Source organism: Perca flavescens, chromosome 16 (genome assembly GCF_004354835.1).
Source record: "Perca flavescens isolate YP-PL-M2 chromosome 16, PFLA_1.0, whole genome shotgun sequence".
NCBI classification, from domain to species: domain Eukaryota; kingdom Metazoa; phylum Chordata; class Actinopteri; order Perciformes; family Percidae; genus Perca; species Perca flavescens.
In genome coordinates this window covers 17,141,823-17,161,037 of record NC_041346.1, presented here as the reverse complement: position 1 = coordinate 17,161,037, position 19,215 = coordinate 17,141,823, and the positions used below count along the sequence as shown (strand labels likewise).

The window sequence follows — 19,215 nt, the reverse complement described above, 5'->3', positions numbered from 1 at the left end:
TCTATATGTATGTGTGTGTATATATGTGTATATGTATGTGTGTGTGTATATATGTATATGTGTATATATATGTATATGTGTATATATATGTATATGTGTATATATATGTGTATATATATGTATATGTGTGTATATGTGTATATATATGTGTATATATGTGTATATGTATATATATGTGTATATGTGTATATGTATATATATGTGTATATGTGTATATGTATATATATATATGTGTATATATATATATATGTGTATATATATATGTGTGTATATGTATATATATATGTGTATATATATATATGTGTATATATATATATGTGTGTGTGTGTATATATGTGTGTGTGTATATATGTGTGTGTGTATATATGTGTGTGTGTATATATGTGTGTGTGTATGTATATATGTGTGTATGTATATATGTGTATATATATATATATATGTATATATATATATATATATATATATATATATATATATATATATATATATATATATATATATATATATATATATATATATATATATATATATATATATATATATATATATATATATATATATATATATATATATATATATATATATATATATATATATATATATATATATATATATATATATATATATATATATATATATATATATATATATATGTGTGTATATGTGCACGCTATTTGGGATATCTGTTTTTTTTGTTATATGTCCTCATTTTAACAGTTCCTAATATCTACTAAAATTATTCTCAATGAGTGAGCTTTCTGCATTTACTAATTTTAGGATTATAGATTGTCTGTCTAAAAGTGACGTGTTTAGTTTCAATAGCCATATTCCCATGTCTAGTACAGTGAATTAATTGTTAAGGTTATAATTTTATCACCAGTGAGGATAGAGAAAATCTCACTTTGTGCAACCTTGGATGACGGTCTTGCTTACTAGTGAGTACTGTATATTCAGGATCAGGCGGAACCCTCGACATCCCAAAAGTTTGTATCTACCCGGACATATTTAACACGCCCGCGGTGACAAAAACGTTCATTGGTCGTTCAACAGTTTACAATTTTTCCATGCTTTTTTATTTTCGAGCCCGCCATTTGTTCAGACCGTTCAGACTAACAACCTGTTTATTATTGTTAATCTGTAGTTGTCTCTCCGCTGTCTGCACGCGGCGGCAGTTTATTTGGAAGATGTCTCGTGCGGGTTTGAGCTGCCCGGGCTGCGGCTCCTCAAACATTGTAGACGATAATCTGTACTGTCAGAGCCAGCTGGTGTGTGTGGACTGCGGCTCTGTGGTGTCCGAAGGAGCTCTGGTCGCCGCCGATGACCACGTCGGTGGTTCAGGTACAGTGAGATACGGAGGTCTCACAAAAATGCAAACAAATATTCTCTCCCTTAACGTTAGCTCGGGATAGCCTTCCGTTAACTGCTTTCCCATTGGTTGTGTGATTTAATTTGTAATTTTGTTTGTCGTGCTCACATTGAAAATGACATTTAATTCAAGAGCATGCATCCAATCTTGTCACCTCGGACCTTGATTCGTTTGTTTTTAACGAAAAAAACCTTTAAAATCGCCCTTCATAAATGCCATTAGTTAAGCAAGCATGGGGAACACATCCGACGTGTATACACAGATATCCATTTTAAAAAAGGTCTAAAAAAACTGAATATCTGAGACTGATCTCAATATTTGGGAGTTTTAAAACTTCAAATATCTCCTCATACCTCTCTCACTCAAATATTTATTGTCTCTCTAAAATGGCTGTCAAATAAGGGCATAATGCCAAAATATTAATGTTCTTTAAATGTCCTTTTTTCAGTACTGTGAGCACCATAAACAAACCCCATTAACATGTCCAGATTAACCCATCAGGGGCTGTTAGTGGTAATTTGGTTAAACAGACATTCATTTAGGAATATGCACCATGTAAATTTTGACAAAGGGCTCTCTGGAAGGCCAGTAAAAATGCAGGACCCACCTGGAGGTCCTCTTTATTTGAGTTGATATATTGTGAGACAAACAAATGTGCAATAAGTCAAGTTACCACAAGGTAACTGACCTTCAAGACCCCTGAGGGTTTGGCAGTCCAACTCAGGGTCCGAAAAGCTCTGGGAAACATCAAAACTCTGCTCTGCTTGGGGTAGCAATGAGTTGTCTACTGCTCTATATATTATGCAGTAATAATGTTCTGTTGACACCTACAGCAGGTTTTTACAGAAAAATAGCCTGTTGATAGGTGCACGTAGCGTTGATATCTTTGCTAATCCTAACCCTCTGAAACTTCCTTTACATTTGCCATTAGATTTATTCTTTGTCTTGACTCTCTGTGCTTTTTACAGATGTCAGCTACAGCCGATCCACCGCTGTGGCCAAAAAGCCGTGTATGAACCTAATAAAAGGTGAGATCTTGGGAGGTTTTGCTTGTGAGAGATATTGTCACATAGTAGCTATTACAGGGGATCCTGCTGCTCTCCCATGCTCCTATATCTTTGTTACACCTCTACAGGTATACAGCGTGTGAAAGCCATATGTCGGATTCTCAGGGTCAACAGTGGGATCGAGGATCTCTCGCAGACTTATTACAACCTGGCCTATCAGCATGAAAGTTTCATCAGAGTGAGCCTCCAGAAGAAAGAGGTTCTAGCTGGTTGCTGTGTGCTTGTATGCTGCAGACTGCTAAATTGGCCCATAACCATGGGAACCATCAGCTGTCTGCTGGATGCCGACCCAATGGTGGTGGGAATGGTTTACCAAGAGATGGTCAAGATTCTCAACATTGAGCCTCCGATCATTAATGTCACAGAAGTGATGGAGGCCCACAGTCTGGAGTAAGTGAAGGATTCTGCTTGAGTGGGACACTTGGATAACTTTGTCAGCAACATGATAGTTAAACAGGCCATTCGGGAAAAGACTTATGTTTTACATTGAACAATAGCAATAGATAAATAACCGCAAATTCTGACCAGTCCAAACATCAGCATCCATTCTCATTTTCCTCTGTTACACAGACAAATCTCATTTTATAGAAGGCTGACTGGTGGTTAAATGTTACAACCTGTTGTAGAGTTTTTATGACCCAGGCCTACTATAACTTTCCCTTGATTCCTTTATACAAAGTTATTTAGCTTTTACAAATGTTCACAAGAGGATGGGGATGATTCTTATTTGGTTAGTTTTGTTTATAAAAAAAAAAAAAAAACAGACATTTTTGAAAAAGACTTGAAAATGTTTTTTCTTTCTGTCAGGTACAAAATAACCTCACTTCACGTTCCTGAAGAATATGCCGAAACCTCTAAGGACTTGACTAAACGTGCCGTGTCCCTGGTGGAGCTGGCAGCAGATTCCTGGATAGTGACTGGCCGTAAGCCCATCCCCATCATGATGGCTGCGATCTATCTGTCCTGGCAGTCCTTAAAACCCAACAAGCATCGCCTGAAATGCTCTCTGGAAAAATTCTGTCAGATTGCCAAAGTGAATAAGCACAGGCCTGCTTCCAAGAGAATAACTGAGATGAAGAAGGTGCTGTGTAAGCTCGGTAATGAGATTCCCTGGGTGAGGGAAGCGGTGACGCCAGACAATGTTGTTCGGCAGGTGGAGGATATTCTAAAGCACAGGTACGCCCTGCTTAGGAGGGCTCTGAGAACCCACGAGGAAGCTCTGCTGGTAGAGTGTCAAGCCAGCTGTGAGGACTCTCTAACTGAGGAGGCTGCCCCTACCCAAAGCTCTGCGCTTGTAGAGCAGAATCCAAATGCATCCTCTGTGGAACAATGTGAACTGAATGCTGAAAGGGCCCAGCGACCAGGAGATGGAGATGATAATCCATGCACAGTGTCTGAGCTGCACACTGACATCCAGGAGAGCCAATATCCAACCCCAAACTGGGGGAAGAGAGTGCTGTTTGCTCCCCCGTGTGTGACTCATCCTAGGAAGAAAAGGAGAGTGGAGCAGCCTGAGCTCAAGGATGTAACCGGTGATGAGGAAATCTCTGACAGTGAAATTGACTCATACATCCGCACTCCTCGGGAAGCTCAAGAGTTTATTCTGACACAGCAGCTGTTTTATGAGAGTGAGCAGTCCTAACTGGACTATTCCAATAAAGATGCAGGTATTTTAATTTCTATAAGATTTGGTTCATTAGGGAGGTTGATGATTTTGGACACACCACATGATGTGCAATCAGTGAAAAGTGCAGTATGATGATCTCCACTTTACAAATTGTGAAATGCTTTTCTTTTAAAGGAAATATGAGAATAAATAAAATTTTAGTTTTCGCACATCATCCACACCACATATGAAAGTGCCTGATATGAGAGATTTACCTGGTTAACAACTCCTGAGGACATACAGCTTGTACAGCAGAATCCACATGAATCCTCTGTGGAACAATGTGAACTGAATGCTCAAAATAGGCCTTTTTCACAGAGGACCTTTTGACATGTCACAGTAAGGAAAGCACAGAGGTAAATTCCTTTGTAATTACTGATGGCTGAATTCCATTTAGCTGCTTCAGTTTCAGGATCCTGGTATTGGGCATGCTGGCTCAGTTCACTGTTATGGCTTACTGGAGCATTTGAATAGGACCGAGCCATTGTTAATGTGCTCTTCCTGCTATTACTAATCAAGACATCTGCTGGCAAAAAGGTCTATTTTGCCAATGAAGCCTTCATTGTCTTGCAAACACCAACCTGATTATTCTTACGGTTCGTGACTTGAAAAGGTTCAAATTCAGCCTCTGTATGTAAAGAACACAGAACATAATACTTTGTATATGCAGCTGCCAGCATTCAGGCCCATATAAAATACTAAAACACCTAATGTTTTGCAGCCTTGCTTTTTTTGATCAGAAATTCAAATGTCATGAACAGGAACAGAATTGTGCCTAAATTTCATTGTGTGAATAACTGTAGAATGTATATCATTCAACTGCCGGAAATTTACGTCATTGTTGGCAAGCACGCTGAAACGATCAATAAATTCTCACATTGTTTCAATATCCTAAACGGCTCTAGTTGATATGCATCAAACACTTCTGTCCTCCCCGTTATTCAATTAGTAAATTCAGCGGGACAACTGCACTCTGACCAAGTCCGTTATAATTAAATTTCATCATGCAGACACATGGATCTGAAGCAGAGAGGTCATTCTATCTCTGTATTTTTATTCACAATTTTCCACAGTGTATTTTTAGGACAGGCTACAGATCAAATGACACATATTTTGCATGTCACACCACAAATGATGTACACAATTTCCGAACAGTTCTGTGGTTGTTATAAGACAGTACACCGTTCCTTCATACAAGTGTAGATGGGAAAAGAGCAAAAATAAATGCACTTGTGTTTTACATCCACACCGCTGTGGATGAGGTTTAATCATTTTGGTGACAGTAGCACTTGAAAACTTGTTGACATTGTTGAGTTATCACTGCTGCAAAGATAAATCTGTCCCATCTGCCTGAGATACAAAGAGAATACAGAATAGGTGACACAACGGCTATAATGCAAACTAAATAATGGAAGTGGAATGAAGACAATGAAAACAACCAGGTAAATCTGTGTTGCACATTTTGCATAAAATCTCAAGAAGCAATAGAAACTGTGCTGAGAACACAGAACAAACCACCACACTACAATGATTTTTTTTTTTTTTACATCCATTATACAATACTATCAGAAACATTTTCAATGAGTTATAATATGAAGATGCATATTCATCAACTACAGGCTTTAAGCAAATTAAAGGCCTGGGGAGCAGGTAATTAAATGTAATTTATTCCACAGAAGGAGCACCAGTGCCCTGGTGGAAACAATCACATTGGCACTGAACATTTCCAGACACAATTTAAACTGACAGTCTCATTTTGTATTCATATCCAATACAGCTACACTTCATGCACAATGCTAGGTTATTTTATATTTTTATCCACGTTCATTTGTTAAAGGAAATGCTCAGGTCATTACTTTCTTATGACAAGTAAGTTTAATCATTACTTACCAGTCTAATGAGCAACATATGAACAATATATTACATTAAGTATTTTAGATACATAAACATTCATGTCTCCACAGTTACCTCACAGCTTTCTGAGTTTTTATTGGCATAATTTCTCAACGTTGAATTAGCTACCAAGAGTAGTAAACATGGATCTTTTCGCCAGGCTGTTTTTTTTTCTTCATCTAACAAACTAATGGCTTGGTTTTAATGGGATCTGCTGCTGATATTTATAGTCCCCAGAGAATAAGTCATAATCACACTAGTGACCCACTGATCCTTTATCTAGTGTCAACATCTCCTCTTCTATTTATGGAATTGGCAGACTGCCCATAGGGTTTTCTGGGCACACTCACGCTCCCGAGAGGATGAAACCCTTCCTGCTTCAAACAAGATATATCTAATGGCTGGATTGAAACACCAGTTGACCCCTGCCAAAGTTTCTACTTTTTAATTTCATATCTCAAACTCTAATGGGGAGATTACCAAAAAATAGACCTTCATACTGCACAACAGATTTACCTCTCCTCAAGAGCCACCCCTGGCCAATAGATCGTCTTTGCCAGACCTTCCTTCACAGCGCAGCGGATGAGTGTCTGGGTAGTCCACACAGCATTCCGGAACGGGAGAAAAACGTGCTGTGGTTTATTGGCACTTTTTTAAGGCAATCACAATCGTCATGGGCGGCGCTAAGCACCGGGCAGAGCCAAGGAACTTGTCTTGGTGGAACACGTGTACGTTCAAAAATTGTTTTAGTCGTACAACAGAAAACTCAGCTTGGACAGATAGTCTAGCTAGCCATAGTCCTCATAAATCGACCAGTGTTTAAAATGCCAACACAAAGAAAGTGGAAGGTCATCTGGCCAAAAAGAGGGAAATCCGGCGGAATTTCCAGTGGCCAACGGAGCAATCCCGGAAGTGGAACGTCGTGGATATAGACTATACACAACATGACTAATGGATAAATGGATTTTACTGGTGGCCAGAGGATGAACTCCATTAGTTTGATACATCAAAGTTTCCACTTGTACTCAAGATGAATCACACTGAAATAATGACAAAGCAGCAGCTCGACTTGTCTTCAACCTCCCCAAGTTCTCTCACACTAGGCTACACCGCTCCTCCGCTCTCTTCACTGGTTACCAACTGCTGCCCGCATCCGCTTCAAGACACTAGTACTTGCATACAGGGTCAAACCATATACCCCATACAGGGCCAAACCATATACCCCATACAGGGCCAAACCATATACCCCATACAGGGTCAAACCATATACCCCATACAGGGTCAAACCATATACCCCATACAGGGCCAAACCATATACCCCATACAGGGCCAAACCATATACCCCATACAGGGTCAAACCATATACCCCATACAGGGTCAAACCATATACCCCAACCTGCCCACTCCGCTCTGCATCAGCCAACCTGCTTGCTGCCCCCTCACAGCGAGGGAGAACTAATCACTCAACGAAATCCCGACTGTTTGCTGTCCTGGCTCTTAAATGGTGGAACGAGCTCCCTATTGACATCAGGATGGCCAAAAGCCTACGCATCTTCCGCCGAAGGATAAAAACACATCTCTTCTGACAACATCTCGGATATATATATAAAAAAAAAAGCTGCACTTTCATATGGCTCTTGGTAGTTTTGCACTTACTACTTGTTGTCTGGAGTTTGCTCCTTCAGGGTTGAAAGCACTTAATTGGAAGTCGCTTTGGATAAAAGCATCAGCTAAATGACATGTTATGTAATGTAACAAAGGATTCTCTTCACATTTACAAGGCCACACTGGCAGCACAGTGATTAGCAGGCCCTCCAATGCGACGACGGCACTTGAACATCTTCCGTAACTCGGTGCGGAAGCGGTCGTGTAGCCAAGCATAGAGAAAGGGGTTACAACAAGAAGAGCTCATGGCACACAGGTGACACAGCAGTTGGATGAGTAAAAAGTAGCGCTTGTTAATGAGGTGAATGTCAATGTCTCGCAGCACATTGAATACATGAATAGGAAGCCAACACACTGCAAACGCAGACACCAAAAGTGCAACCAGGCGAAAGATCTTTCTCTTGCGAGCTTGTTGAGCCCCCGCCTGGCCTTGTGTCTTGTGGCCTGGTGCAACACACTTCTTTAGTTTGACAGTGATACAGAGATAAGAGACAAAGACAGCTGACAACGGCAGGACATATGTGACCAGCAGGGTACTGTATGCATAAGCACGTCTTTCTGTCTCTTTACCGAACCAGAATTCCTCACAAATGGTGAAGCCTTCCTCCTTGAACTTGACGTGGTAGGTGTGGGTGACTGCTGGAGCCACAAGCCCGAAGGACAGCAGCCAGATGCCGGTGAGGACAGAAGCACAGGTAGACACAGAGGTACGCTTCTTCAGGGGGTGAACTGTTGCATAATATCTGCAATAAAGAAAGAATGCAACTTTATAATAAGGGTACAAAAGTCATGTTTAATTAATGCTTGTGTAATCATGATCCAATGTATGAATAACTGAATGATTTATCCTGACCTCCTGCAGCACAGTTTTTGATAAAGGTTCATGTCACCATTAACTTATGTGATTGCTTAATGTATAAATGTTAAATTAGTTAATTAGCTCTAAAAGGGACTGCTCAGACTCTGTGAAGTACTAAGTAATAAGAAAAAGAGGAACGTAAACTTAAACTTTTAAGTTGTGCATAATAAAACAGCAGTGAAGCAGTAATGAGCCATAGTGGGTTTTCAACTGGTGCTTAAAAGCTGCCATTTGTACATTGTTGCTGTCTACAGCTCCAAAGGGAGAGAAATTATTATTTTGAGTGCAAAACTGCAGCTGTTTGAATTTACAGTGTACAGTGTACAGTGAGCAGCAGAGTATGCAGATATCAGGGTTCTACTGGGGGACATGTCTTTGCAGCACATACCTGATTGTTATTTCTGTACACAAAGTATAAAGCTGGATAATTGGATGTTGGTCTGGTCCCATCTGGGCCATTCTGCATTAAGCAGCCCAAATTATTTTGGTTATTTGGTCTTTGTTTATTGATTCACAATGGATTTACAAGATTACTTTTACAAATTGTGGAAAAATAAATGAGAGTTTGACTCATGTAGCTATATGTATTGTTGATACATTCATGCTTACTGTAACTGTAAATTAAAGTTTCTAATTTATGGATTCGTGACATGAGCTAACAACAACCCAATCATTGATTAATATTAATCCAGGAGTCTTTGTCATCCTTCGCGTGCAGAAAATCGAGTGAAGATAATTACCTCTTCTGAAGAGTCCATCGTGTTTTTTTAATCCTGTGTGTCCTCCTTGGTTACTAGCAACTACGTAATGGAGGGGTGGGGGGGTGCGCAATCACAAAAGGCTTGTATCATGTGGACGTGCCAACAGTTTTGTTGTCATTACTTAGAATTCCTCATGGGGGCGACAGAAACTACGCACTATAGCTTTAATGATGGCATCCTATCCCTTGTTATGTTCATTCTATGTCTATTTAGCTTATTGCAAAGCACCTTATGGTGCATTTTTTGTATGAACGGTGCTATACATATAAAGTTTATGGTTATGCTTTATAATAACCATCAATAAGTGGTAAATTAATAGCTAATTAAACTTTAGTTAATAGTTATTTTACTATTAACAAACTAATTATGAGTAATATTAGAATTTATGTTATTTTATTATGAGTTAAGTGTAATTTGAAATTTAGATAGTTTATACTTTGTCAAAGGTTAATAATGGTTTTATAAACCATCTACATTATAAACATTGTTTGGATGGCTATTATAAAGTTGCAACTAATTCCTACTGACCCGATTGTTTTGTCACTTAATGATGACTCTAAATTACACCTACCTGGGAGACAAGAAAGTTTGGCTAGCTGGATCCACCGCGACCAAGAAAATGATAGCTCAGCGCTGCCCCCAGACTCGCTTTGTATAAAACCGTGGTTGGCGTATTTTCATAACATAGTTATGCTTGAGCTCTCTACAACAAGGATTAACAAAGCCAAATCATTGACTATAGACGTATGGAAAAACGCAGCAGCACAAGTATCAGTCCTAATGACCTCAGCATCACAAGAGCTAGAGGAGAGTGACTAGGCAAGGTGTGATTTCTGATATTTTGGTTTGTTTTGTTTTCCTCGAGACCGCAAAGGGTGGGGGGTGGGTGAGGGTTTTGGTTCCTGTTCGATTGTATTTGTTTGTTCTGTATGTCGTGTGTTCAAAAATATAAAAAAACATTGATCATAAAAAAAATAAAGTTGCAACTAATGCTTATAATTATTATTATTATTAAGTGGTTTATAAAGTATCAAGTAACATGTAATATATATTCTTTTTTTTTTTTTCATTGTTAACAGTAAAATAACTATTAATTACATTTTAATTGACTTTCAATTTAGCATTTATTAGTTATGGTTTATTAGTTTGTTATTTGTATTCCTGCCGTGCAGAGAGATCCACCCACCTATCCACAGCAATAGCAGTGAGCGTGAAAACTGAAACATAGACTGTGACTGGTTGGATGAGGAACACCAGGTAGCACATTGGGCGGCCAAAAACCCAACCGTGTGGGTTGAAGGCGTAGGCGAGAGTGAAAGGGACGCAGGTCACACACATGAGCATGTCGGAGAAGGCCAGGTTTCCAATGAAGAAGTTGGTGACATTGTACATCTTGCGGGTTCGGCAGATGACATAGATGAGCAGGTAATTCCCAAAGACGCCCACTACCACAACGAGCACATAACAGGGGATGATAAGAGGCTTGAACATCTGCAGCAGAGCCACATCGGCAAACTGGGAGCTGCGGTTGGTGGAGCTGTTCTGCACCGCAACCTCATAAACGCGTCCATCTGTCTGTTCTCCGGACACAGATGGCTGTGTGCTTCCAGCCAAGCCACTGTGGTTACCCTCCATGGCAGCAAAGCTCAATATGCCAATACCTGCACTCCAGAATACAATAAACAGATTTGCAGCTGTACTAATAGAACATTAACACATTTTCCAAATGTCTACCCCATTAGTGTTCAATCTAAGGATTCATGCACAATTTAAATGAAACAGGAATCTGTTTAATGACATTTACAGAATATAAGACCACTGTTGAATAACCATGCTTTTACTTACACCAACACATTCTCACAATGAGAGGAGTAGAGCACATGATTAAAGGGTGTATACTGTAATTATGAAGGCATTTGAATGATGAGCAGTGCGTCCTCCACGGAAATGTGAATATGGATAATGACAAATCACAGGGTTGGGTCTGCATATGGAGGACATGCAGTCCTGTATTAGTGTGATTACAGACTAGCTGACTGTTTTAGTACTTTTCGTCAGCAGTGGAATATTTATCCAACATGACTGCTGTATTTCCAGGCATTTTATTAAACAGTAACATTTTGTTACTTTGCTGATAGTTTTTGTCGCAGTCACTAAGTGAAGAATGAATTACAAGTCAAATTAAAGGAAGGGGAAATTGTAACATTTAATTCCCTTTGGCATGAGACTTCTAAAATATTAAATCTCCAGCACTGCAAAATCACTTCAAAGCATTATGTTGAACTCAAAGTTAGCTTACTGATGCAATGTCTGGAATTAGACTTGAAATGTCTTATTGAGCAACGAGAGAAGAACTGCTTTTTAACTATATATTGTTTCAGCTGTGACTGATGACGCTCTGCCATAATGGTCACTTTCCTTAACTGTGATATTACTTTTATACAATAAAGAAAGAATACAACCGTTTACCACGTAAAGGTATTGTGAAACAAAACATAAGAAGTTTCGTTGTTTAGTGTCTTCAGGATTTTACTTTTTTACACATACATGTTTCTATTGATTGAGTGGTGAGAGAATGGAAAAAATGTTACTTTTTAAGATGTGTCCACATTTCATTGTTTTTAGCTACATACAAATACATTTTGTGTTATTAACGCACTTAGTACTTGACTTAGTCAAATGTCCTAATGCTTTCATAGTGTGTCACGTGCAATGCCTCCTGGTGAAATACAATTACAAATTGTGACTTTTACATGAGCAAATGATTTAGAATTTCTGTTGTGAATTTTGCAATGATTCATCTTGAAGGTCATTTTTTAAAGCCGTAGCTTGTACTGTTTAATTGTTTTTATTTTTTTAATGTCCCGTTAAGAGTCATTCAGTCAGGGTTGTTTAGGGTTTACTATTTTGCACATAATTTCCTCAAACTTTAAAAAAAAAACCTTTGCATATTATATTATAGTATAGTATATAGTATAGTTTGGCCTTTTTTTTTTAAAGCTTTCATGTTGCAGTCAGGTTTCTGTTCCAGCTAATGAGACTGTATACATATATATATATATATATATATATATATATATATATAGAATCTTTCTATCTTTCCAGACAAAGTGCTTTACAATTTGCCTCTCATTCATCCTCTCACACAAATCTATACATCAATGGTAGCGGAGCTGGCCTCGGGAGCAACTTGGGGTTCAGTGTCTTGCTGTCTCAAGGACACTTTGCAAAGACTTATCGCTGAGGAAGAGAGATTTTACTAAAACATAATTAGAGATCTGTCTTCTGCTTGCTGGCTATTATTGAAAATTTTAGTCATTACATCTTGATAAAAGTCCCAGTGTTTCAGACTACTCCACACTTTATGTGACTATAACTTGAAAATAAAATGATTCATGTATTCCTATGGGGTAAGGGCTTATACTTACATGTTAGTACTTTTAATTTCAAAATGGGGTTGCAGTAACTTAATCCGTAGGGACTTGACTTAAATAATAGAGCAATAAAAAAGATAGATGTGTTCATAGTCTGTGCCCTCCTCAAGTATTTCAATACCATATTCAAAGCTTTTTTCTCATGTTCATCTCGCACGTTATCTGCATAGTCCAGCTTTATTATTTAAGTCTAGATATAGGCCTCTGGATTATAATTTCAAGTTATCTTACATAACAGAACTCTGGCAGACAAGGCTGTTTGTACCCATCAATATATCTCTCAATAATATTTTTTAAAGAAAATAAATAAATAAAGAAAAACAGGGCATTTTGGAAATAGCTAGCATAACCCAGGGTGTGCAAATACATATTTCCTTTACATAATGAGCCCGAACAATGTTGCTTGAATTACACCTTATTGGGAAATCATGACATTAATAAGCAATGTGATGAAGGACGATAATGTAAAAAGAGTGTGTATTATTTCAACTATAACAGTAAACATATATTCTACTTACTTACTCTAGTAATCATAATTAACTTATTTTGTTCTGTCTTTAAGAAAAGATGCTACCACTATGACCTGAGGCATGCAAAAAGTAAATGAAGGAACATACAAACAAATGCAGATTTAAAAAAAACAGTAACTCACCTGTGTTGGTGTTTCTCAGTGGAAAGATAAATTGAGCGTGAGAACGAAGAGCAGACCTTCCTTGTGCACTTCTCCACAGTGAGTGAGCTGAAGCTGCTGTTTTAGAGAGAGAGAGAAAGAGAGAGAGAGAGAGAGAGAGAGAGAGAGAGAGAGAGAGAGAGAGAGAAAGAGAGAGAGAGAGAAAGAGAGAGAGAGAGATGTCTATGGAAATGACAATAAGCCAATTGGATGGCAGAGACCAAATAAGATTCATGACTGGGGTGGACTTGACAATGACATTTTGTCTTGAACTGATTAGTTAGTGGTCAGGACTAATAGATTTCAATAATGATAGGAATGGTAATTATTGATCTGTTCAGACATGTGCAGGACTCTATCTAAGAGCGGTTCAATTATTGTTCGTTTGTTGATGCATGCACAAATGGATTGCCAGTAGACTTCTGATTTAACACTAAAGTGCCATCAGTGCACTGTTTTGAGAGATTGTGCTTTGATCATCGTTTATGGATGGAGCTGATTAAAGTGGGAATTGTAATTGTTGTGATTTCAGTAGAATATAATTTTTTCAACCCTCATAATAACTTGAAAAGAGGTCTCGGAATCTTTTTTTTCCAAGAAAAACCTATTGTAATTGAATATTACTTATATTTGTGCTAAAAAAAACACCTTTTTGAAAAAAATTCTGCATTTATAGCATCACACCCCAAACTCCTACCTTGACCTGTGAGTGCTTCAAGTATTTCCATTATCCACAAACCTTCCCTGGATAAAAGGTTTTAAAGTGCACTATGATTAACAGTTACTTGTCTGCTGGCAGAGTAAGGCCAAGACGTTTCATTTCTTTTGCAAAAAATACTAAGAGGATAACCTTTTCATTGCAGATTGAGAATGACTATTTGAAGTCAGGCAGCAGTTATGCCTTTGTCCTATTCATTAACATTGGCCTAAAGTATTTGTAAAAAAAAAAAAAAGCACAACCCAAGTCAATCATTTCTGGTTTGCGCAGTGAGCACGAGCTGGAAATTTGCACAAAATGTCAGAAGGTAGGATGAAAGAGATCTTCTACACAGCGGCACTCATTCTGATTGCTTTTAAAAGGGAAAAGACATGAACAGGGCTTTATAAACTCAATCAGCTGCCATCTTATATTGTCAAGGTTGTCAATCAGTGAGGCAATAGAAAGAGAAGGGAAAAAGAGAGAATTGATTTATGAGGCCAGAAGGAATCTATCCACACTCACAAAATGATCCCAGGTTTAGAGGACGGCATTGAAGGAAGCAGCGTGTTTATCTGCAAGTGCAATGCTTTCATCCAGAAAAGAAGCCTGCGGCTGCAGAGATCATAACATGCACAAACCTGATGGAGTCAGGGGGAGAAGTGGGAGTATTTCCTTTAACAAAAGAAGATGCTCAAATATGTTGATGTGTTGATGCTAGTACAATCCAATGTGAAGTGATCAGTAGTCAAGGAGATGGACCACTTGCTGCCAGCGGCCCCACTAGGCTCCATTATCAACTCTCAAGTGTGTCTCAAAGTGTTTTCACAAACGAGAAACACTGATTAAATAAACTGCCATGTTTACACCAAATCTTCATAAGTTGGACTTGAAATGAGTATAATGTAGCAGGAGCAGCTCTCAGGTCAGCTGGCAGGGAATTAGATGTCTGGCAGTATAAATACCAAAATCAGATTATTATAGTTTAACTTGAGTTTTAAAGTTCTGTTGGCAGAAGATCTTCCAACTATGTCTGCTGATTTAGATAGTCATACTTAGAAGTCATACTTTATTAAAGGTTTTAAGACTGAATCTATCACTGGTTGATAGATAATTTACTGAATACTGATACTTTATAGATAAGTAAAAATCTCTTTGGCTGCTGTCTCACTTCCTGATAATACTAATTCTCCTAATGCTAATTTGCTGAAGGTTAATGTTGGAATTATGCTTCCCCAAAAATACATGTAAACGTCTTCGTGGACCTACATGGAGAAGGGTGTTATGGGTAAGCACACCTCCAAAATCTTAGCAACATGTTATGCGGACCTTCGTGTCAAGCAAGCTCATTGGTTGGTTCCTTTCCTGTCTGGAATGTTCGCATAAGTGTCTGACCCTTTATCAACATTTGTCGTGGCAGAATTGATGGCTGTAGAAAGTTCACTATAACTTTTAAATGAAAATGTGTCACTCTGAACTTGAAGTACTAACAAAATAAATGACCGCAGTGGAAATATATTTTCACCTTCTTAAATATTTTCTTGTGGATCCATTTAGTAAAGTATGAAAAATATGGTTATTGGGAATTTAGCTTATTCACCGTAACCCCCAGAGTTAGACAAGTTGATACATACCCTTCTCATCTCCGTGCGTGCTGTAATGCTGTCTGACGGCTCCAGCGGCATGAGGCCAGCACAGAACATGCAGGTAATGGTTCCAGTAATCCTACTGCTCCGAATAAGTGACAAAATAACGCCAACATGTTCCTATTTACATGTTGTGATTTATAGAGTCACAGCGTGTACAAAAAACAACGTAACATGAGACACAGCCGTCTTCTAACTGTAAACAAACCGGGAACTATATTCTCAGGCGGAAGAATATAGTACTTGGGCGGAGTGATATGCTTGCAGCAAGCCTGTCTGAGAATATAGTTCCCGGTTTGTTTACTGTTAGAAGATGGCTGTGTCTCATGTTACGTTGTTTTTTGTACACGCTGTGACTATACAAATCACAACATGTAAATAGAAACATGTTGCCGTTATTTTGTCACTTTTGTCACAATTCGGAGCAGTAGGCTAGTTGGAACCAGTTACCTGCAGGATCTGTGCTAGGCTAAGCTAATGCTGGAACCGTCAGGCAGCCTTACAGCACGCACGGAGATGAGAAGGGTATGTATCGACTTGTCTAACTCTGGGGGTTACAGTGAATAAGCTAAATTCCCAATAAGTCGGCGTGTTCCTTTAACGCACATTTATCTGTGCAGTGAAAAGTACTCACAGATTTTGAGGACATACAGGATGGACATCTACAGTGTGTGATTATGATCATTTCAATAACTCATCACAAAGTAGGTGGTGGTAATCAGCACATTAGGCTGTATGTTTCAGATTTCTCTTTTCAGTTTTGCAGTTTTTCACAATCAGCAGCAGCTGAGCTTTGAATATCCCCGATCATATCCTACTGTTTATCCTGCTGTAATATTATTGCCATGCAAATTTCGGATTCATTAGAAAATGTACCACATCTGATAGGTTGGATATTTCAGCATTCAGGTTTTCAAATGTATTTCATATCTTGTATGTAGTATACTACACAAGAAGGTTAGTCTGGGGACAACCTTCACCCACAGGAATAGATGGGAATGTGTGAATCTATTAGGAGCATCGGCCATAAAAGGTGTGGTTTGGAAGTAACTGTTCCACTGAAATACATAGCTTGGATTGTGTGAGGACAAAAAGTATAAAGAAGGAGTTATCTTGATGTTTGTAGAGACACTATGGGTACATGCTCTTAGGAGTGTACACACATGGTTATCTCCCTTTCTAGGAGAGAAACCTTGGCATATACATTTGGTGCATGTCAACTGTTCTCCCTTTCATGAAAGTTTGTTTGTTTGTTGTGTGAATAAAGCTGCATTAGTCTGAACTCATTGTACTCAGCATTTGTTAAAGTATTCATCTCATATCCAGATATTTAACCATATATCAACATCTACATCAAGGGTGGCGATCCTGTGGCTCTTGAGCCTGCTCCTTTGAGGCTCTTACTGTGTGCTATGTTATTGGTGGATTTTGTTTTGTTACTTTTTTAAACATTTCAGATAAGTGAAAAAAAAAGCATTTGAATGCATCTGCCAGTACATTTGCCAATTATTTTAAAATAAAAAATAATGCAGCAGAGTTTTTTTATGGACAGATTCTGCAACCTGAGGAAAAACAGCGGCCACAGATCACCTTCCTCATTAACCCTTTTACTGCTGAATCAGATTGTTTGAAAGCCCCTCTAGAGACAAATGAGTGAAAGAGTCGCTTTGAGTGGCCACAACTGAGTACAACCAAACCTAAAAAGGATTGTGGATAACAAAGACTGTCAGGTTTCACACTGAGTCAATCTAAGTAAGAAAAAAAACCTATGAAAACTGCTATGTATTATGACTGTCATTAGATCTGGAAGTCACTGTTGCTGTTGTAATGTGGATGTGCATGTGTTGTGTGGCTTTTTGCTATGGTGCGTGTTTTTTTGTAGCTCTTAATGCTAAACTGGTTGGCCACCCCAGATATACATCATAGTCTTGAAGAAAGCCAACTGCATGTACAACTCACCTCTCCATGTGCTCTATGGTGATCACTGCCACTTTTCTACAGCTGATAGCTCGCTGTGAGAGTGAGTGTAATAAACACACATTTGAGCATTACGGTAGACTGTTTGAACTTTACACCAAAGCAGATTATTAAAGTGCTCTACTGAGGGAGCTTTAATCCTTTAGGAACGTTTCATCAAGGTGGAGTCTTAATGATCAAAGTGATGTTCTGTTCAACATGAACAAATCCCTCCAGGACAACGATCGCCTCGCTGTATTCCCTGAGGATCACACCTTCATCTGATTCATCTTTCCTCACTACTTGTAGAGAAAACATAATTCTTCCACTTGGATTCTTTGTGAGGTCCAATCTCGGCATCATACTCAGATGTATATGCGGCTGGAGATTTGTGGAAGAGCTGGACTCAAGAATACGGACGTAGGGATGGCAGAAATTAGTGCAAATTCTTTCCTGTTTTAAAGGGTCAGTTCCACCAAATCTTTTTTTAAATCTGTCTCTTTATTTGGTTGCACCATCTGAATAAAAAAAAACTGTCAAAAGAATTTCATGAATAAACATACACAGAAATGTTATTTCATCCTGCTTCTTTTCACAATAACAGAGTTTATTGAAGGTTAGTTTGTTTAAAGCCAGCCGTTTTTATATCACAATGCCAATTTTCCCAATGAACATAATTTATAATGATACTTTTCGCCTGTTTAGACAGTAGCAACAGCCAATGCACGGTGATAAAACTAATAGTGAGGAAATGCATGGTTATATCAGATACTTTTGTTTTTATTTGTTGAGAGTTTGAGATATCATGTCTAATATTTCTTCCTCAATACAACTCCAGTGTTTCAAATTGACACTGGAATTTAAAAACTTCAACATCAACATCTCTCTCTCAAGAAACCATGTATCCCAAAATGTGCTTTGTATTGAAGCAACGTTGTCGACTGTAAGTCATGCCCCAGTCTTTCACATGCATTTTGAATGAAGATAAAGGTATGAACAGACTTCAGATGTGTGTCTCAGCTTCACACTGATGGATACCACGCGTCGTCAGCTGCTGTCTTTAAATATTAATGTGTGTCCCAGTGGCTGTCGTGGCATTTTGAACAGATCTTTGTCTTTTATACTCTTGCTGTCTTCAAATTGCTGTCAATATTGCAGTTCATTACACTTGCAGCTACATGCACTGCTGTTTCAATCCATAGGCAACGAAAATCACATTAATGCGGACTTATATGTGCATGTGCAAAGAATATTCTACCTTGGGATTTCATTGCTTCTGCTTTTCCATGTCACTTTTTTCCCCCAGATCCTCTTCCATATTAAAGTGTATTTTATTATAAGTAGGTCTGTGTCAGTCAGCCAAGAAGGAACTGAACCCTTAGGCTATTTTAACCTTACACATTTCCATAGACATCTCTCTCTCTCTCTCTCGCTTTCTAAATCACCAGTCACGTTCATCTCGCATGTGGAAAATAGAATTTTCTATTTTCTGTGTTGGCAGTCCCTATAGCCTCCAATTTGGACCAAAGTATTTA

General features: G+C 38.4%; 2 protein-coding genes across 2 annotated transcripts; one reads left to right on the top strand and one right to left on the bottom strand.

The window, feature by feature from the left end:
* The first annotated feature begins 994 nt into the window (after nucleotides 1-994).
* On the top strand, nucleotides 995-4,810 carry brf2 (BRF2 general transcription factor IIIB subunit). The gene is made up of 4 exons (XM_028601679.1): nucleotides 995-1,338; nucleotides 2,335-2,394; nucleotides 2,502-2,823; nucleotides 3,241-4,810. The coding sequence occupies exons 1-4, from the start codon at nucleotides 1,065-1,067 to the stop codon at nucleotides 4,073-4,075; spliced, it is 1,491 nt and encodes a 496-aa protein (XP_028457480.1). The 5' UTR covers nucleotides 995-1,064; the 3' UTR covers nucleotides 4,076-4,810.
* A 2,956-nt stretch (nucleotides 4,811-7,766) lies between these two features.
* Nucleotides 7,767-10,912, bottom strand: prlhr2b (prolactin releasing hormone receptor 2b). The gene is made up of 2 exons (XM_028602561.1): nucleotides 10,464-10,912; nucleotides 7,767-8,400 (listed from the first exon to the last, which is right to left on the bottom strand). The coding sequence occupies exons 1-2, from the start codon at nucleotides 10,910-10,912 to the stop codon at nucleotides 7,767-7,769; spliced, it is 1,083 nt and encodes a 360-aa protein (XP_028458362.1).
* Between the last annotated feature and the right edge of the window lie 8,303 nt (nucleotides 10,913-19,215).